Genomic DNA, 20,954 nt, shown 5'->3' on the forward strand with positions numbered 1-20,954 from the left:
AAAAAAAAGTATACATTAATGTATGCAGAACTTTCACAAACTGTTTTATTATTGGAACAAATTGATTATATGGGATGTATACTAGTTATACACATTATGATCGAAATTCAGTTCAGAATTTCCAATAGTTCACTTTGCAATACAAAACACACACCTGACAGTAGAAGTACACCATGCCAAACCAGGTTTTAATAGGATATTTTCTGCCTCAAGCCTCGTACACACGCAACGATTATCGGCCGACCGATCGGCCGACTTTTGTCCAGTGTTGTTGTGTTGGTTGAAATGTGCTCTAGACCAGTGTTTCTCAACTCCGGTCCTCAGGGCACACTAACAGGCCAGGTTTGCAAGAAAACTGAAATACCTCACAGGTGATATCATTTGCTGCTCAGTGATTGCAGTATTCTAGTCTGCATCTCCCCAAGGTAATACTTAAAATCTGGCCTGTTAGTGTGCCCTGAGGACCGGAGTTGAGAAACACTGCTCTAGACTGCACACAAATTTTCTCAGCCAACAAAAACCAACTTCAGAAGTGATGTCATGTGCTGGTTTACTTTCCGTGTGTTTTTTCTTCTCTGAGCATGCCCAGTCTTGCTCATCAGATTTTTGTCTGCCGAAATCTGTACTGACTGACGGAAAATCGGCCGTTCTGTTGACGGCCAACAAAAATTTTATAGTATGCACACCAGATTTTGTTCGGCCGAAAAGTTGGAGTCGGTTGTCGGAAGCATCATACTAACAAGCCGGCAATCGACCGAACGGACGTTGGCCGAAAATTCACGGTCAACAATCGTTGCGTGTGTACGAGGCATCAATCAGTATACCATCTGAAGCAATTATAGGGCGCTTTCATACCGATTAGTTTTTGCCTTGCTGAAAAAAGCAAGCATTTTCAGGAAAAAGGTCTTCAATGGTGGCAACCCCTGCGGTTTTCTCATGATAGAGTAACTAAAAAAAACAAAATCAAAAACCCACAGACTTAAGCACCTCCCCTTTTTTTCCTATGATGGTGTACTGCAGCCATGGTGTGTTGCTCATTCCTGTGTATTGTTTTGGGTACCATTCTAAAATGTATGATGCCGTGGAACATGTATTTTACCAAAAAAAATACTACAAATGCACAGATCTGAATGGGATTAAAAGAAAAAAAAAAACGACAGTTACTAATGCATACCTCATCATCTGCCACATTCACATCAATTGCCCCTGTAGCCAGGGCCTGTGATATATGCGAGACGTCATTCTCCCGGCAGTAGTCAAAGATATCTTTATCTTCATCCCTGCGGGAACAAAGACTTGCTGAAAATAAGACTCTCACTAATGGCACACATTTTGACACAGATGCATCAGTAAGAATTTGAATTCTGAGCCCCTAGTTTGATTCATGAAATCCTAAAAAATATCTATGTTGCTAATAATAAACATACAATTTAAACACTTTCTAAATTTGCTAAAGAAAATTAATAGCAGCAATCTAGTAAGTTAATTCAGTTAAACATTTAGTTTTGGCTTTCACAACATCTGGCCCATTCACACCAGAATAAATGGAGTTTGCAAAGCACAAAAATATTTGACAGGAGGCTGCAGACCTGACTAGACATTCCTATGGGAAGCCTGCTAAATATAGATCCACTTGATTTACCAGTTTAAGGCTCCTTTCACACTATCCGTCCGTCAGACGGATTCCGTTTTTCTCAGCGGGGGATCGAGCCGCCGATCCCCCGCTGAGCAGGAGGATGACAGCTGTGTCTCCACGCTGTGTGCGGAGACACAGCTGTCCGTTCCCCATGCATCTCTATGGGGGAAATCAGATGGGAACGGACCGTCGGTCCGTTCTCACCCAATCCCATCCGATCCGCTGGACGGATGGAAAATAGGGTTTCCATCCGTCCAGATTTAATGGATCAGATCGGGTGTCAGCGGAGACATGTCTCCGCTGACATCCGATCCCCCATAGAGATGCATGGGGGGACCGTACAGATCCGCCAAAAAAAATGGACAGGCGGATCTGAACGGTCCGCCTGTGTGAAAGGGGATTAAAATGAAACTGAAGAATAAATACTTCTGCTGCAAATTTCATCACACAGCAGACACCACCATGTTCCTGAGCATCAAATCCCTCTGTTCATCACCCAGAGTAATTTGAGCCCCTGAGAGCACAGGTATTACAGTACAACCAGACTTTCAGGTCAAGAACCTAGGTAAACCACCATTTTCCACCAACAAAACCTCTCGGCTGGCACAAGACTATGATGGGTAGACTCACCAGCCAACAACATTGCTTGGGAGGTAGTAGGTGTGACAAGGCTCTTGACCAAAGAATCTGGCAAGTATTATTCACCAGCGTGCCAGGGAATTTGGGGCACCAAGGCCCCTGAATAAGAAATCGGACCTGGCATGCAGGCACACACCTGTTGGTGCTTGCATTATCATTACACTAATGGTAGGTTTTCCTTTTTTCCATTTTAGGCTCACTTCAAAGTTAAATCATTTGGACTTTCTAGCTTAACACATTCACAATGTTTTCCAAAAGGAGTAGCATCAAACACGCTGAGTTGTTGCCTTGTGTTTAATCTACATAAACTATGAGGTTGCCACTCAGAAAATAAAAAAATATATATCCAAAATAAGGTAAGTTCTAACTGATAAAGCAGGCACAGAGAAAAGGAAAGGATGCGTGTAAAAGGTCCTCATTTAACTTCCTCCTGGTACTCCGGGGACCAGAATCACATCACCTGTAATTATTTCTAGTCTTTAATCAGCCAATGCTCACCGCCTCTTAGGGACCAATAGAAGCAAAAGCTCATTAAGAGCAGCGTCCACAGCCCCTGGTAGCGCAGTGAGCTTTTAATTGCTTAGTGTGATTAAAGCAGTGGTGCGAGTGTGATCATTTTCATAAGAATGGGGTAATGTGGGCAAAGGGGGGTTGCCATCCCTGGGGTGCCCAGCATACACACACTGGGCAATCATGCAATTATTCACACCAGCTGATCAGTTCCATGGCTGATGAGCACATTGCAGGAGGTGGGGGAAAAGCAGCCTGAAAGGATGAATGGGCACACTCTTATTCGCCATGAACCAAGTAGACAGAATATGTAGCTCAGCAGGACTTAAGACTCCTAACAGATGACTGGAAATAGATCTAATAATGCTAGTAAACGGACAGAACTGCAGATGACTTCATGCTCAGCTCAAGCTAGGTTGATCACAGACAAGTTGATCTTCAATTAATGACAACAAAAGATCTACTACTAGGCCAGACATGGCAAACTGGTGCTTTCCAGGCCACATGTGGCCCACTTTGTCCTCTTTCCTAAGCTAGTTTAGGGATTTCAAATGAATAAGATTTCAGTCTTTATAGCGGATTATGGGGATATTCCCTGTCACCAGTTACAGTTAGGCGACCTAAAAATCGCACAAGGTACAAAAATCAAAAAGGACAAATGCAAATTTTTAAACATTTAAAACAATTTTATAAATGTGGCTTTATAAATGATAAATTGATTCCTAGAAATGTTGTAACATTACTTAAGTTATGCAACTGTGTCCCTCAGGAAAACGAATGGCTGCTTTTTTGTTACATAGTTAGTGAGGTTGAAAAAAGACATCAGTCCATCCAGTTCAACCTATGATGTGTGTGTGTGTTTGCTTTTAACCGTACATTGTATACCCCTGTATGTTGTGGTCTTTAAGGTGCCCATCTAATAGTTTTTTGAAACTATCAATGCTTTGTGTTTTCTGATTCATCTTTAACACTTTGTTTCATTGAGTATGGCATACCTTGTAATTAATTTTGGATAAATGGATCTCAATTCATTAAAAGCCTCCTTAACCACTATTCCACCCATCCTAGCACTATTGCCAATAGGGTATAGGGTATCACAAGCATTAGACACATGTAGTGTACTGAGTGTAGTATCACTGTCTCCAATACAGTTCACGGAGATAAAACCTGTTACGGTACCTTCCACATAATTTGTCCCCTCTGAACTGCTTTAAAGAATAAACTCAAAGGCTGCCACATGTGTTTACACCAATAAATTCAATTTGTCAAATAAGGAAATTTATATAACTTAGTTGCGATTTCTACTCATATTTAATGTGGTCTCCATTATTAAAGCACTGCGTACTCCATCAGTTCTCAGTCATAGATACCACAAGTCACTTGTATGATCCAATGCATGGCCAGTATGAATTCTGCTAGTCTGTGCACATCTCTGTAAAAGCAAAGGCCTAACTGCCTGGCCACACAGACTGACCTGTGATACTTAATGTCAAAACAGTCCATTTATCTAGAAGAGTAACTAATCAATTGCAGAGCCCATCAATCATCCCTGGTGGAACTAGTCAGGTCTGAGCAGAGAGGAGAGGACAGATGGCTGCCCGAGAGAGAAGGATTAATTCAATTCTGATAGATTACTGCAAAGCTTCATGGAACAGAAAAGAGGGGGGGACGAGAGGCACAGTGGAATGTGGGAAACCTGTTATGTGAACAGAATAAAAGTAGTATAAAATAGTCATGGGAGAGCACACGATTAGACCACAAGTTTGCACATTCATAGAAAGATGATAAAAGGAAGAAGAGAGGATATCCCTTTAATTACCTAAGTGTTTCCTGTGCCTGGTAAAGACAGCTGACCACTCGTCCACCAAAGCCGGCCTTGTGCTCTTCAACAGGATCCTCATAGGACTAAAAAAAAAAGACATATTGGGTACATAAAACTCTCGAAAACCACTAAAAAAAACCTCAACATGCTACTTTTTACTAGACGGAAAACATTTCCTAAGGTCTAAACTCAACTTAAAAGTGCATGTTTAGCCAATGTATTTTTTTTTTTTCATTGGACAAGAGTAGAAAGAGTCAGAAGGTTTCAGGTTTTAGTCAGTCTGTGTCCCTGCTGGGTAGATTCACCTTATTTTTCCTGTCGACCATGATCTCTGAAAAAGAAAGTGATGAGAAATCCAAAATGTTTCCATTGTCACCAGAAAAAGAGTTTAAATTTTCCACCAGAGATTGGTGGACAACTATCGAAAAGGCAAAATTTTGTTTTTGCAGAGATTTCCTCCCAGTTCATTTTCACACAAAAAGCAAAACATTTTGGCTAGAGATTTAACCCTTTGCTATTCTAGCCAAAAAAAAAAAAAAGGAAAGAAACACACATTACTCTATATCCGCTCTATATATTACTATATCTTATTCTTTTTGGTTTTGTTTTTTAACATTTTAAAGCTTCTAACTTAAAACTACCAAGTAAAAATACTTCCCTTTTCTTTGTATCTATTTAAAATGATATGTTTTACAACCGATTTATTAATTTTCTAAAAAGCAAGAATGGCAGAAACCATTTCCTTTCAAACTCTTGCTGATTGAAACTCTGCAAGGCTTGTCCAAACAGAGAAAGGGCAGGGAATCCCTCCTGTAATTCATTTACTGTACTTATGTTTGTAAATTTGAGTATGAGTATCTAAACCCCAACAATTAACTTATTTGGTCCAATTTGTTTTGATAACCACTTCAATGCTGGGCACTTTCACCCCCTTCCTGTCCAGGCCAATTTGTCAGCACTGTCGCACTTTGAATGACAGTTGTGCAATCATGCAATGCTGTACCCAATTCAATTTTTATTTATTTTTAAGACAAATAGAGCTTTCTTTTGGTGGTTTTTAATCACCGCAGACTTTCGTTTTTTGCTAAAAACAAATTAAAACAGACCAAAAATTTTGGGAAAATAATATATAAAAGTTTAGTTTCCTTAACAAAAAAAGTTTGTAAATAACGGGATTTTTGACCTACTGTAAAATCCATTTCTCTGATGTTCATTGACGGACACAACTCCTAATTCTTCTTAACCATTTGGTGTTACTGCCCCCTACAGGAGTAGGACACTAGGTGGGAAAAAAGCTGGACTACGCCTATGGGTAGTCCCAGGGGGGTATACACCCACTCTCAGCTATAGGCAGTCAGTTTTGTTACAAGCAGTGTCAGAAGAAAGCCAAGTCCACAGAGGGGTGGGTGCTGTGTAAGCCAATGAACATCAGATAAATAGATTTTACGGTAGAAGTCAAAAATCCTACGGTACAAGTCAAAAACCCCATTTTCTCTTTCGTTCATTGTTGGACACAGCTCCTGATTCTTCTTGACTATTGGGACGTCCCAAAGCAATGTTAAACATGAGGGTTGGAAAACATCAGAAAAAAATTCCCAAGAATAAACATAGCGAACCAGGTAACATGGTGCACAACCATAAACACCTGGAGCTCACCTGAAAAACAATACACCTTCAAAGAGGACCAGGTCCTCTAAATAGCAGCCAGCAAAACCTTGCATCCAAAAGAAGCATCCGCAGATGCCAACACATCCACTTTACAAAATAATTTGCATAAAAGTCTGCACTGACGACCAGGTGGCCATCTTGCAAAACCTGTGTCACTGATGCTTAAAGACAAAAAGCCCAGGAGACACTAAGCGCCCTAGTAGAGTTGCCTAAACAGGGAAATGAGGAACCTGACCCCTGATGCAATGGAAATGGTCATAGAAAAAGCGGACAACCCTTTGTGAACTCCTTCTCTGAGCGGAAATCGAGAGTCTGACTTCCTAAAAGGCTTCGTAGCTGCCAGGTACACCCTAATTGCCCGGACCACATCCAAGACATGCAAGGCAATTTCCTTCAGATGTTTAGGCCTGGGACACAGGGAAGGCATCACAATGTTTTCATTCAAATGACAGTCAGAGAGCACCTTAGGAAGGAATGACGGACAGAGGCAAAGCTCCACCTTATCCTTGTGAAGCACCATAAGGTGAATAACAAGAGAACGCCGTCAAGTTCCGACACCCTGCATGCAGAGGTGATAGCCACCAAAGAAGGCCACCTTCTGGGGCAGCCTTAGCAGGGAAACCTTCCAAATATTTTCAAAGAGAGGCTTCAGTAGAGCTGAAAGCACCACATTAAGATTCCAGGGCGGCAACGGAGCCTGCAACTGAAGGAACCAAATGTTGGACACCCTGAAGAAAAAGGTATGCACTAAGGGAGTGTGTGGCCAAAGGTTATTGGAAAAATACAGCCAAACCCGATCCCTGGCCCTTGATGGTACTCAAGGCCAATTTTTGTTCAACCCCGCGTTGAAGGAAGGTTAAGGCCCATTCCACTGAGAAGGAGCGAGGATGAAATCCAAGAGACTCACACCACGCAATGTACGTCTTCCACATACTATGATAGATCTTCCTAGAGGCAGATTTCCTAGCTTTTAACAGCATAGGAATCACCGATTCCAACAAACCTCCACCCTTCAGCACCTGGCGTTCAACAGCCAAGCCGTTAAAGCCAGCGACTGTAAAAGCAGAATGGAAGATTGGTCCTTGGGACGGCAGATCCTCCCTGAAAGGAAGTCCCCAAGGAGCATTGGCGACCAGCCGTACCAAACCGGCAAGGCCAGTTTGGAGCCACTAGAATGACTGGAATCCCTTCTGCCTGAATCCTGCATAGGATTTGCGGCAGAAGTTTGAGAGGGCTGGAACAAATCAGTCAGCCCAATTTAGAATGCCGGCTACTTACCGAGCCGCCAGGACACTTCTTATGCCCTGTTAGTGATTGACAGACCACGGCCGTGGCATTGTCCAAATGAATTTGTACGTCTGTGCTAAGGATGCTTCCCCACCCAGACAGGCTGGCATCCGAGGACACAACCATCCAGTACAGGAGAAGGATTTTCCTAGCAAAGTGCCAGAGAGCGAAGCCACCTCTAGAGACCGTGGGTCCTTGACCCATTTCACTAGAATCTGTTTAGCAGAGATCTTGTGTGGAACTGTGCAAACAGACCACCTCAAGGGTGGACACCATCAGGCCCAGCAAGCGCATGCAAGCCCCAAGGGATTACTGTCTGCTGAATAACAGAAGCTGAATTGCCTCATGCAATGTCTGGAGTTTTTTACCGAGAAAGAAACACTCTGGCTGATGCCAAGTCCAGAGTCAGACCCAGGCCGGCCATTTTTTGCGGGCAGAACCAAAAGCAGACTCCTGAATGTTCAGGATCCCACTGAACTCCCTCAAATTTCGCAGTATTCCATCAGAGCAGTCAGACTCCGCTTGCAGAAGAAGATCGTCCAGGTACCCCAGTACCGCGATCCCCCACTGACTAAACAAATGGCAGCACCGAGCCCTACACTCCTGTGAAGACCCGAGGTGCAGGGGTGAGACCAAAGGTCAGCCCAAAAAAATGTATAATGCTCCTCGTCCACGGCAAAACAGAGGAAGCGCTGGCGACCAGCACATATTAGAATATGCAGGTAGACATCCTTGATGTCGAGAGAAGCGAGAAAAAATCCCCCTGATGTAGGGACGCCACTACCATGTGAAGGGACCCCATGCGGAACTTCTGTGCTTGCACAGAGCAGCTTAGTGCCTTGAGGTCCAGAATTGGACGTACCTTGCTTTTCTTTCTGGGGACTGTAAAGAGGTTTGAGTAAAAAAACAAATGAAAATGTTCCAAAGTCGGAACCATCACCCCTTGAAATACCAAGTCTTGCACTACCCCAAAGAGACCCGTAAGTGATCTGGGGACAAGTGCAGGTTGGAAGGGGGAAAAAAAATAAAAACCTTTTTGAAGACTGAACTCGCTCATGCAGCCTGACCGAATAATTTTGTGGACCCACTTGTCCTGTACCAGGGAGGTCCATGGATTCGGAAACCAGCAAAGACGTCCCCCCACCCCAGATACAGGTGAGGGCGCCCCTTCAAGCAGAGGCAGCCTTGTCAGCAGGTCTGGAAGAGCCCACTCGTGGCTTGCCAGACCAGGTCCTCTTGGAACCTCTGGTGGAAGCCCTGACTTTTGATCCCTTGTCTTGAGATCCTGAGAGATGAAAAGGCCTCTTAGGATTTGAGGAGAATGGGCCTCTTAGGATCCGAGGAGAATGGTTCACATCTTTGAAGAGGCGCTTTGCTCTTAGTAGCCTGCGGAAGAACAGTACTCTTCTCCCCATGAGACCCTTAACGATGTCATCCAAGGAAGCTCAAAACAGGCGACCCCCTACAAGAGGGAGATCAGATAAGGCCTTCTTAGAAGTCTAGTCAGCAGATCAGCATTTCAGCCAGACAATACGCTGAAGGACCACTGCTGATACAGGCAGCCTAGAAATCAAAAGGAGCAGCATCCAAAGAGGCATAACAGACAAACTGTAGCCCCTGGACCAACCGGTCCGCCAGCTCCGCAAAGACATGGGGAAGCTATTCTCCCTCTCGGTCCCGGCGTAAAAGCTTAGCCCACTCGGTCAGAGTTCATGACACCAAGGCAATTGTCATTACCGGCTTAATTGCTTAATTTGGCCAATTTGCAAAAACGCCTAGCAACCATTAAGTTTTGGAAAACCCCACTGGTTTGTGGCAATGTTGTCAAGGTAAGCGGAAAGAGGAACACCATTGACGCTTTCGAGGGCTTGTGGGTGTCAAAAAGGAACCGGTGCCTCCGATGTGGTATCAGCCGCAACCTCCATTTTTTCCAAGTTTCACGCACTGGACACAAACAGTGCATCCACCAGCGCCTATTTAAGTGTGGCTAGAGGAGCAGAGGAATCATCCTCACTATCTGAGCACTCCACAAATAGACCACCTATTGGGAACCCGCAAAAAAACAAGGGGGGAGGTCGCCCTCCCTGCCCTCTATAGAGGACATAGCCCCCTTAAAAGGGGTCAGCCCACCGCGACGCGGATGCGCAGGCAAAAACAAGGCAGGTGCCCCACACAATAATGGAGGTAAGACTGTCATTACAAATGAAGCACCCCCACAGCGCCACCCGGTCCAAGGGAGGTGCCAAGCTGACCATATGGCCCAGCAGGCCACAAGCCTCTGCTTAATTTTTGGCCGGATCAGGGCCCCAATTGCACAGATCCTCAGCCCGGCAGAAAGGAAGAGTGGGGGCTTCAGCTACACACACTGGGGCCGCCCCCCAACGGCGGCGCACGACTCGGCTGCATAGCCTAGTAGACCCAGGGCGGCGAAGGGGAAGGCAGATGCCCAAACGGGAGGCAGTGGCTTCAGCCATCCTAACAGGGGCCGCCTCAAATAGGTTCCGACGAGTAGGCCGCAAAGCCGCAGCGTTAAATTTTGGCTGGATCCGGCCACGTGAGGCGCGTACCCATGGATGATAAAAACACCCGCTCCCCCAGCCTAACCACCAGCGCAGGGTGCCCAGAGGACATCCCTGCCCTAGTCACCAACCCCCGGTTGGCAGGGAACCCTGCTCAACCGCCCGTTGCGCACCCGCTTCAGAGCATGTGGCAAAGCAGCTCATCACCTCATAGGGGGGGGGGGGAAGACCCACACTGATCGAAAATTTAGAGGGGCTGGGAGGGGAACCTGGGGTAGTGGGGGGACAGCTATTTACCACACCAGGAACAGGGTGGGCACTACTCCGGAAAGGACACTGCTCCATCATAATGTGGTTGCCGTCGGCCAAGAGGAAACACTGCGACTCAGGGCAAAGCCAGTTTGTATGTGTCCTCATGTTTAACTTGCAGGCTAGCCTCTGTCCAGTGGGCTATGTCGAGGCCGACCTAACGCAGAGCTGCGGTCTGCACGCACTCTGGCCGGACGGGGGGACCCTAAGGATCTATATTATCCAGTTTTTCACCCAGTGAGGCACTTGACTGTAGTTCTCACAGGAACAAAATAATAAAAAAGAGGAAAAAAATTAAATTTAAAATGAAAACATTGCCAGGACCAGATATCTCAGCAAGGAACTAGGCCCTGACTAAGTAGAAAAAAAAAAACGAGTGTCTATAGCTGAGAGTGGGTGTATACCCCCTGGGACTGCCCAAAGGCGTAGTCAAGCTTTTTCCTGCCCAGTGTCCTACTTAACCCAATGATTAAGAAGAATCAGGAGTGGTGTCTGTCAATGAACGAAAGAGAAAGTAGTTTTTCTCCTTCACTGATGGGTGCTGATATGCGGCACTTATGGGCATGATGAGGCAGCACTGATGAGGAGGCACTAATAAGCAGCATTATTGGGCACTAATAGGCGGCACCGATATGCAGCACTGATGGGCACTGATAGGCGGCACTAATGAGGAGGCAGTGACAGGCATCTCCAATGGACACTGAAAGGTAGCACTGATTGACATCACTGATGGGACTGCACTGACAATCAATGCACTGTTTACCTGTGCAAACCCCCCGTCAGGAAAGCCACTTATCGGCTCTCCTCTACTCACACACTGTCAGTGCAAATAGAGGAATGACAATAACCGACACTTCCTATTTACACTGTGATCAGCTGTGATTGGACACAGCTGATCATGTGGTAAAGAGCCTAAGTCATAGGCTCTTTACCATGATCTGAGATGCGGTGCGTCTCAGCGACACAGAACACCACTGATCACTGCGCTGCGGGGCACGCTTGTTCAGAGGGACGTCATATGATATCCAGTCAGGACGATGGAACCCCCGTCCGTCTGTCATTTTGCTATAGGCTATGTTCAATAAGAAAAAAAAACAAAAAAAAATTATATATATTCATTACATTTTAAAAGATTTATTATCTTTTGATCTGGCCATGGTTCTTAGTTAGCTACATGGACTAACCATGCCCCTTAATGTTACAGACATCAAGAGTGTGTCAGATTTTTTTGTGGTCCTATCCGGTCTCGGTTGTCTGGATACAGAAAGATGAGTGAACATGGTCATCCTAGGAATGGTAGTGGGTTACTGGCAAAATTATCAGATAACAAGAAAGAAAAGTAGATTGGGAAAAGAAAAAATAATGCAGCCATCACATTTATTGACTGCTAGCTACCATATATTACATTTTGTTTTGGGTTTCAATTAACTTTTAATGGAATACTCTCACTTCAGAAATGAGTGTAGAAAATGCCCAGCAAAACTTGAGAAATAGGTGGAGTGGACATAACTAAACTTTACCAAGAAATAATGGCCAAATATAAATTGTGACCATTTGTAAAAAAGGTCCCACTATATCTCTGGAGAGAGAGATAGAGAGAGAGAGAGGGATCGAGAGAGAGAGAGAGAGATCGAGAGATCAGCTAACCTGTGCTCAGCAGTCCTTCCTGCATGTAAATATTCACATTAGGTTTAGATTCAATTTTTTCTTTAAGGTACCCATATTAATGGACAGCTATAGAACCCCAATCCCACAAGTTCCTTACAATATTGAAAAAACAGCCAAGTCTGTGCAAGAACAAGACTTTGCAAAGTACCACGTTTAAAACATGCACATTTTCAGTGACAGCTAAAGCTGTATTTCAAGTGTCCATCTGCAGCAGAAAGAGTGTAATAAATAATGCTGTAGAGCCGTAAATTACCAGTGAGCAGGACATTAAAAGGCAGCAGGCAAGTAAACATGAACCAGCAAAAGTACGGGAGGAAGACTTCCAGGTTGCATATATTATACAAATACAGTATCTTTCACGGCTTATAAATACATAGCTTTCCTATAGTTTGAAAGCACCATAACATCACCCAATCTGAAATTGAAGCAAGCCCATTACATACCTTTGTGCAATAGCCTTTTTTAAATAAATAATTAGGAGGTAAGTTGCCTTTTTTTTTTTTTGTGTGTTCTCATTTTATCTCTCTTTATTGACAGACTAAATTAGAATTCCCTATCTTGACTTTTTTTTTTAGTTGTAGACAAAAAGACAGACCCTTCCTCCCCTTTCAAATCCAGACCAAAATATGAGAGAAGAGGCAAAACGGAGACAATGGCCATGCAGAGATTTGCTCCTTCAGGGTGCTCAAGGTCAAATGTTGCTCCTACCCAGATTAGAGGAGACAAAACACAGCCCACAAATAATCATCCAAGGTAGTGGTCCCCAAGCTGTGACCTGGGAGATGGATGTGGACCCTTTGTTTTTGCCTTTATCCAGGCCTTTGGGCACCAATCCTTCCCACTGACCATCAATGGGGCACCATTACTCCTACAGGTACCAATAATTGGGCCTAAAGGACAGTAAACTGGCCCTATGTTTAGAAAAATTGGAGACCTCTGTTCTAAGGGTACAATTTCTGTGCCTCACACCACACGAAATAAGCCTTCCAAGTGCGATAATTTCCTAGATTTCATGGGAGTAATAGCATCAAAGGCTTCACTCCCCCAAGCTAGTCACACCAGCGACCACCAGGATGGCAGACCAGATTATCTTTGGCGAGTACTGCTCAGGTCAACAAGAGAAAGGACTCCCCCCCCACCCCCCCCCCCCCCAATTCCAGTGCTGCTTAGCCACCAGGTCAGAGATATCCTGGCCCTGGATCATAGACGCATGGGCCTGTCCAGAGATTGAGGGAGCTTTTCCAAAGTAGCAAGTGAAATTGGGCAAACATGACCACATTAAAAAGGAGGGCATCACCTTCATGCAAAATCAGGCCATCATCCATTTATATACAATAGACAGAGAGCAAGCAGCTAGATGCTGTAGCAGTTATGGTTTTAAACGGAAAAACATAGATTCTCTTTACTTACTAACATATATGTAAAAACTAAAATTTTGACGTTGCTTGAGATTGCGAACGGTCAGGAATTTATTCCAAATGGCCCACCTTAAAACACAAAGCAAAAGCTGCACCCTACAGTGAGGGGAAAAAGTGTTTGATCCCCTGCTGATTTTGTACATTTGCCTACTGACAAAGAAATGATCACTCTATAATTTTATTAATAGGTTTATTTAAACAGTGAGACAGAACAAAAATATCCAGAAAACACATTTAAAAAAGTTAGATTTGCATTTTAAGGAGTGAAATCAGTATTTGATACCCTATCAATCAGCAAGATTTCTGGCTCCCAGGTGTCTTCTATATAGGTAACCAGACGAGATTAGGAACTCCCTCTTAGGGCTCTTTCACACAGCCAGTCCGCGGACGGACTCCGTTTATCTAAGCGGGGGATCGATTCGCCGATCCCCCGCTGAGCAGGATGACAGCTGTTCTCCGCACTGTGTGCGAAGAAACAGCTGTCAGTTCCCCATACATCTCTATGGGGAATCGGATGGGAAAAACCTCTTTAAGATAACAAAAACATTCTGTGTACAGCAGCCCCCCTAATACTTACCTGAGCCCTTCTTTATCCAGTGTTGTTGCAGGAGTGTCTCAGCTGCCCGGGACTCCCCTCATTGGCTGAGACAGCCTGTTTGGACAGCCTGTTTGGTTGCGAAGCAGGAGAAGCACTTTTCCAAAAGATAGGATTTCATATACTCCACATCTTTGAGCCTCCTCGGAAATAAGTACCAACCACAAAAAAAAGTGAAGTGTGATAGCGCGATAAAAAGGTCGGTGCAGCCGGTAGGAGAATAGGAACAACTCTGTTTGGGTGTCAAATTGGAGTGACAATGATCGGTGAAAGAAAAATGGGATTTTTGACTTACCGTAAAATCCATTTCTCTGATGTTTATTGACGGACACAGCTCTTGATATCCATAACCATTGGATTATACTGCCCCCCTACAGGAGTAGGACACTAGGCAGAAAAGAATTCTGGCTACACCCATAGGCAGTCCGGGGAGGTATACTCCCTCTGTCTGCTATAGCCACTCAGTTTTGTTACAAGCATTGTCAGGAGAATAATAACTCCACAGAGGGGTGGGTGCGGTGTCAAATGGATTTTACAGCAAGTCAAAAATCCCATTTTCTCTTTTGTTCATTGACGGATACTGCTCTTGATCTTCATAACCATTGGGACGTTCCAAAGCAGTGGAAACATGAGGGGTGGGAACAGCAAGGAACAGCAAAAAAATTCCCCAGGCTAAACAGTAGCCAACCAGGCAACAGCAACTCAACCAAAACTGGAGCCCACCTGAAAGACTCCGTAGCTGCCAGGTAAACCCTAATTGCCCGAACCACATCCAAGCCATGCAAGGCAATTTCCTTTGGATGTTTAGACCATGGACACAGGGAAGGCAAAACAATGTCTTCATTCAAATTAAAAATCAAGAGAAAACCTTTGGAAGGAATGATGGACAGGTGGGGGGGGGGGGGGCACGAACTGCCTTATCCCTGTAAATCACCAGGTAAGGTGAATGACAGGATAACGCCGCCAGTTCCGACACCCTGTGCGCAGAGGAGATAGCCACTATAAAGGCAACCTACTGGGACAGCATAGACTCACACTATGCAATGCACATCTTCCACGTACGATTGTAGATCTTCTTAGGGGTAGATTTCCTAGCTTTCAACAGTGTAGGAATCACCGACTAAGATAAACCCCCGATCCTCCAGCACCTGGCATTCAACAGCCAAACGATCAAAGCCAGCGACTGTAAAGCAGAATGGAAGATCGGTCCTTGGGACATCAGATCCTGCCTGAGGGGAAGCTGCCAACGTCGGCGACCAGCCGCACCAGATCGGCGTACCAAGCCCAGCGAGGCCAGTCTGGAGCCACTAAAATGACCGAAATCCCTTCTGCCTCGATCCTGCATAGAAGTCTGGGCAGAAGCTTGAGGGGAGGGAAAGGTTAAATCAGACCATCCTGACCCAACGGGTCCACCAGTGCATCTGTGGCATACGCCAGAGGATCGCTTGACCGAGCCACAAACCTCTGCACCCTTCTGTTGACCCGAGACACCAACAGATCCACCTCGGGGGTGCCCCACAGGAGACACAGCCGATGAAACACCTCCGGGTGAAGATACCACTCCCTGTGATCACACGCCTGCCGACAGAGGGCTGGAATAAACCGTTCTGCCTACCTTAGAATGCCAGCTACCTCCAGAGCCACAAGAACACTTTTTGTGCCCAATTGGTAATTGACATAAGCCGCGGCTGTGGTATTGTCTGATTGAAAGCGCACTGGACAACCCTAAAGACGATCCTTCCAATGATCCAGACACAGTCTGATCGCTCGAAGTTCCAAGACATTGATCAGAAGTCTGGACTCTTCCAGCGTCCAGATCCCCTGAGCAGAATGCTTGCCAAGGACCCCTCCCTAGCCGGACAGGCTGGCATCCGTGGTGAACACTGTCCAATACAAGAGGAGGAAGATTTTCCCAGTCGTAGCGCCGGAGAACGAAGCCACCATATCAGGGACTTCTTCATGCCCCGACTCAGCCGGATCTGATTGTCCAGAGAGTCTTGTCCCATTTAGTCAAAATTTGTAGGGACCTCGTATGGAACTGTGCAAAGGGAACCACCTCGAAGGTAGACACCATCAGGCCCAGCACCCGCATGCAAGTCTGTAGGGATGACCATTTGTTGGACAGCAGGAAGCGAAATGCAGCCTGCAATTTCTGGAGTTTGTCCAGAGGAAAAAGCACTCTGGCTAAGAGTCAGGCCCAGATAGTCCAGCTTTGTGGATGGAACCAGAGCAGACTTTGGAAAATTCTGAATCCAGGCGAACTCCCGCAGAGTTCGTATTGTGATCTCCAGGTTCTCCACCAGAACAGAGGGAGACTCTGCTCACAGAAAGATCGTCCCAGTAGCCCAGTGCCCAGTACTGCGATCCCTCGTTGGCGTAGCAAAGCTAGCACCGGGGCTAACAGTTTCGCGAAGACCCGAGGAGCAGATGGGAGACCAAAGGTTAACGCCATAAACTGATAATGCTCCTCTTCCACAGCAAAGCGGAGAAAATGCTGGTGACTGGCACATATTGGAATGTGAAGGTAGGCATTCTTGATATCGATAGAGTCGAGGAAATCCCCCTGACGCAGGGATGCCACCAACGGTTGAATGGACTCCATTCTGAACTTCTGTACTCGAACAAAGCAGCTTAGCACCTTGGGGTCAAGCATTGGACGCACTTTGCCTTCTTTCCTGGGAACTGTGGACAGGTTTGAGTAAAATCCCTAAAAACGTTCCGAGGTCGAAACTGGGATAATCACCCCTTGAAGGAACAAGTCTTGTACTGCCTCAAACAAGCCCTGTAAGTGGTCTGGGGACAGGTGCAAGTTGGAAGGAAAGAACCTTGCCGGGGGACAAGAGCAAAACTCAATCTTGTAGCCGGACTGAATGACTTCATGGACCCACTTGTCTTGCACCCGGGAAGTCCATGGGTCCGGAAACCAGTGAAGATGTCCCCCACCCCTGATACGGGTGAGGGTGCACCTTCATGAAGGAGCCTTGTCTACGGGTCTGGAGAAGCCCGATCTTGGCTTGCCAGACCATCTTTAAGCCCTTGTCAGTTGACCCTGAGGGACGAAAAAACTTCTTATGAGCTGAGAAGGAAGGCCCACGTCTATGACAAGGTTTCTTGCCCTTAGTAGCCTGCAGAAGAGTAGTCCTCTTTCCCCCTGTGAGACCTTTAATGAAGTCATCCAGGGTAGCTCCAAACAGGCAATGTCCTTGAAAAGGAAGATCATTCAAGGCCTTTTTTGAAGTCTGATCCGCAAACCAGCACTTGAGCCAAAAGACACACCGAAGGACCACCAGGGGAGCCGTATCCAAAGAGGCATCAGAAAAACTGCAGCCCCTGGACCAGCTGGTCCGCCAGCTCGGCAAAGGCAGGAGGGAGCTGTTCCCCCCTCCAGGTCACGGTGCAGGAACTTAGCCCATTTGGTCAGACTTTGCGACACCAGGGCAATGGTGATTACGGGCCTCAGTGCCCAACCAGCCAGAGTGTACATAGTTCGAGCCACAGCCTCTGCCTTCCGGTTAGCCGGATCCTTAAAGGCCGAACACTCTTTAACCGGAATCGTGATTGCCTTATTTAATCTGGAAACCGGAGGGTCCATCATCGGTGGCACAGTCCACTTCTTAAGAAGGGACTCCTCATAGGGTTAAAGCCTAGTAAAGCGCTTAGGGACCCCACAGGAATACTTTGGTCGTCCCCACTCCTTGGCAACAATTCTGTCAAAATAGGTGGGAAAAAGGAAACCCCTTTGCCGCTTTGGATGGCTTTAGAATCCTAAAGGACACCTGTGCCTCAGTCGCAGCTTCAGCTGCACCCTCCACCTTCAGGGTCTCAAGCACAGACACAATCAGTGAATCCACCAGCGCCTTTTCATGCACATTCACAGACGTAGAGGACTCACTATCAGATGATTCCAAGACCCAGCAGGGTAACCCACGTCTGCGGCGGCCTAATCAGATTCAGAATCTGATGAGACAGATGGGGAAGGTGGGAGTGCTTTTTTGCTCGCCCGTCGCCTGCAAGCCACCTCCACCTGGGACACCCTGCTCACCCGCCCCCACCCCCCCCTATCGCCAGTTAGTGAGGAACTTGGCAAGGAGGGGAGTGCCTGCAGGAAGGAGGGGGGACCCAGGGGTCCGACCGTTGCAAAGAGGGGCCCACGTCCACCCCAAAAGCCTCCAGGTGGAGAGCGGGGACAGCTTCTTACCATACCAGGAATCAGGCGGGCACCGCTCCAGACAGAACCCCTCTCCATTGAAATGGGGGGGGCTGTGTGCCAGGAGGAACGCTGCGACTCTGGCCGAGACCCAGTCGTATGTGACCTCGTGAGGCGTTTAACTCGCAGGCCAGCCCCCTTCCAGTGGGGCCATGTCGTGGCTGATTCAGTGCAGAGCTGCGTGTGCTCCCTGCAGGAGAAAAAAATTGCCAGGACCAAAGATCCCAGCAAGGAACTAGGTCCTTACTCCTAAGAAAAAGTGGCAGAGTGGCTATAACAGAGAGGGGGAGTATACCCCCTGGGACCGCCCATGGTTGTAGCCAGAATTCTTTTCAGCCTAGTGTCACTCCTGTAGGGGGCAGTATAACCCAATGGTTATGGATATCAGGCGCTGTGTCCGTCAAAGAAAGAAAGAGAAAAAAGCCCCAATCCCTAATATCTTTTGTGGTGTCCGAAGGATCGCTTAAATCTTTAAGTCTTGTCCTTCTCAGGAGGCTAATTGACATTAGGACAGGTCTAGGGTATGAAAACCTGGTTTAGCTCAGGCAAAGAGCCTCTTTACATGGCCATCAAAAACCACCCCTCTAACTGTTCAATTTTCAACTGTTCATCCACTACCAGAAAACCAGGTTTTTAAAAAAAATAAAAATAAATAAAAAATAAAAGTATGAGGCTAAGTTCACATGTAGGCGTTTTGGGGCGTTTTTGGGGAGTTTTTCTGCTCTAGGATCAGCTCAAAAAACGCCCAACAAGACAAATCCTATTCACTGTTCACATTTGAGCGTTTTGACGTTTTAAGCAAAACGCCCAACGCTCAAAAAAGTACATGAGTTTCTTTTTGGGAAGATTATAGGCGTTTTTATTTTTTTCCATTGGTTACTAGTCAACCTAAAAACGCCTGCACAAAAGCGCCTGAAAAAACGCCTGTAAATAGCAAGGCCAAGATGTGAACGTAGCCTGATTCTACAAGCGTGTTCCTTTGCAATTCCTCAAAATGCATAAACCAATATGAATATAACCCTGTGAGCTCCTCTGGGGCAGGATCTTAAAGAAGTGACCCTACATCCCCTATGAAGTCCTCTGGGGCAGTAACTAGGCCCTATGCACTCTGTAAAAGTCTAGGGAACATAGCAGCTCTATATTCGAATGCAACAGGCATAAACAGGTTTTTCTATATATATATATATATATATATATATATATTATATACACACATACATATACATGTATACATACACACACACATACAGTGCCTTGCGAAAGTATTCGGCCCCTTGAACTTTGCGACCTTTTGCCACATTTCAGGCTTCAAAGATATAAAACTGTAATTTGTTGTGAAGAATCAACAACAAGTGGGACACAATCATGAAGTGGAACGAAATTTATTGGATATTTCAAACTTTGTTAACAAATAAAAAAACTGAAAAAAAAAAAACTTTCAGTGCAGCAAACTCTCTCCAGAAGTTCAGTGAGGATCTCTGAATGATCCAATGTTGACCTAAATGACTAATGATGATAAATAGAATCCACCTGTGTATAATCAAGTCTCCGTATAAATGCACCTGCACTGTGATAGTCTCAGAGGTCCGTTTAAAGCGCAGAGAGCATCATGAAGAACAAGGAACACACCAGGCAGGTCCGAGATACTGTTGTGGAGAAGTTTAAAGCCGGATTTGGATACAAAAAGATTTCCCAAGCTTTAAACATCCCAAGGAGCACTGTGCAAGCGAGAATATTGAAATGGGAGTATCAGACCACTGCAAATCTACGAAGATCTGGCCGTCCCGCTAAACTTTCAGCTCATACAAGAAGACTGATCAGAGATGCAGCCAAGAGGCCCATAATCACTCTGGATGAACTGCAGAGATCTACAGCTGAGGTGGGAGACTCTGTCCATAGGACAGCAATCAGTCGTTTACTGCACAAATCTGGCCTTTATGGAAGAGTGGCAAGAAGAAAGCCATTTCTTAAATATATCCATAAAAAGTGTCGTTTATAGTTTGCCACAAGCCATCTGGGAGAGACACCAAACATGTGGAGGAAGGTGTGCTGGTCAGATGAAACCATTCTGGAAGAAAACCTGATGGAGTCTGCAAAAGACCTGAGACTGGGACGGAGATTTGTCTTCCAACAAGACAATGATCCAAAACATAAAGCAAAATCTACAAAAGCAAAATGGAATGGTTCACAAATAAACATATCCAGGTGTTAGAATGGCTAAGTCAAAGTCCAGACCTGAATCCAATAGAGAATCTGTGGTAAGAACTGAAAACTGCTGTTCACAAACGCTCTCCATCCAACCTCACTGAGCTCGAGCTGTTTTGGAAGGAGGAATGGGCAAAAATTTCAGTCTCTCGATGTGCAAAACTGATAGAGACATACCCCAAGCGACTTACAGTTGTAATCGCAGCAAAAGGCGGTGCTACAAAGTATTAACTTAAGGGGGCTGAATAATTTTGCGCGCCCAATTTTTCAGTTTTTTTATTTGTTAAAAAAGTTTGAAATATCCAATTAATTTCGTTCCACTTCATGATTGTGTCCCACTTGTTGTTGATTCTTCACAAAAAATTACAGTTTTATATCCTTATGTTTGAAGCCTGAAATGTGGCAAAAGGTCGTAAAGTTCAAGGGGGCCGAATACTTTTGCAAGGCACTGTACATATGTAATTATATATA

At 45.5% G+C, this 20,954-nt stretch overlaps 1 protein-coding gene across 1 annotated transcript in view; it reads right to left on the reverse strand.

Moving 5' to 3' along the window:
- ACBD6 (acyl-CoA binding domain containing 6) overlaps window positions 1-20,954 on the reverse strand; it is a 151,959-nt gene that overhangs the window by 59,561 nt on the left and 71,444 nt on the right. Inside the window, exons 4-5 of the mRNA XM_082264923.1 lie at window positions 4,605-4,690; window positions 1,175-1,280 (exon numbers count right to left, since the gene is read on the reverse strand). Coding sequence (XP_082121049.1) covers window positions 1,175-1,280; window positions 4,605-4,690 — 192 coding nt within the window. The remainder of the gene's footprint in view (window positions 1-1,174; window positions 1,281-4,604; window positions 4,691-20,954) is intronic.

The sequence above is a fragment of the Pelophylax lessonae genome (genome assembly GCF_965119305.1).
Source record: "Pelophylax lessonae genome assembly, chromosome: 8".
In the NCBI taxonomy this organism is placed as follows: Eukaryota; Metazoa; Chordata; class Amphibia; order Anura; family Ranidae; genus Pelophylax; species Pelophylax lessonae.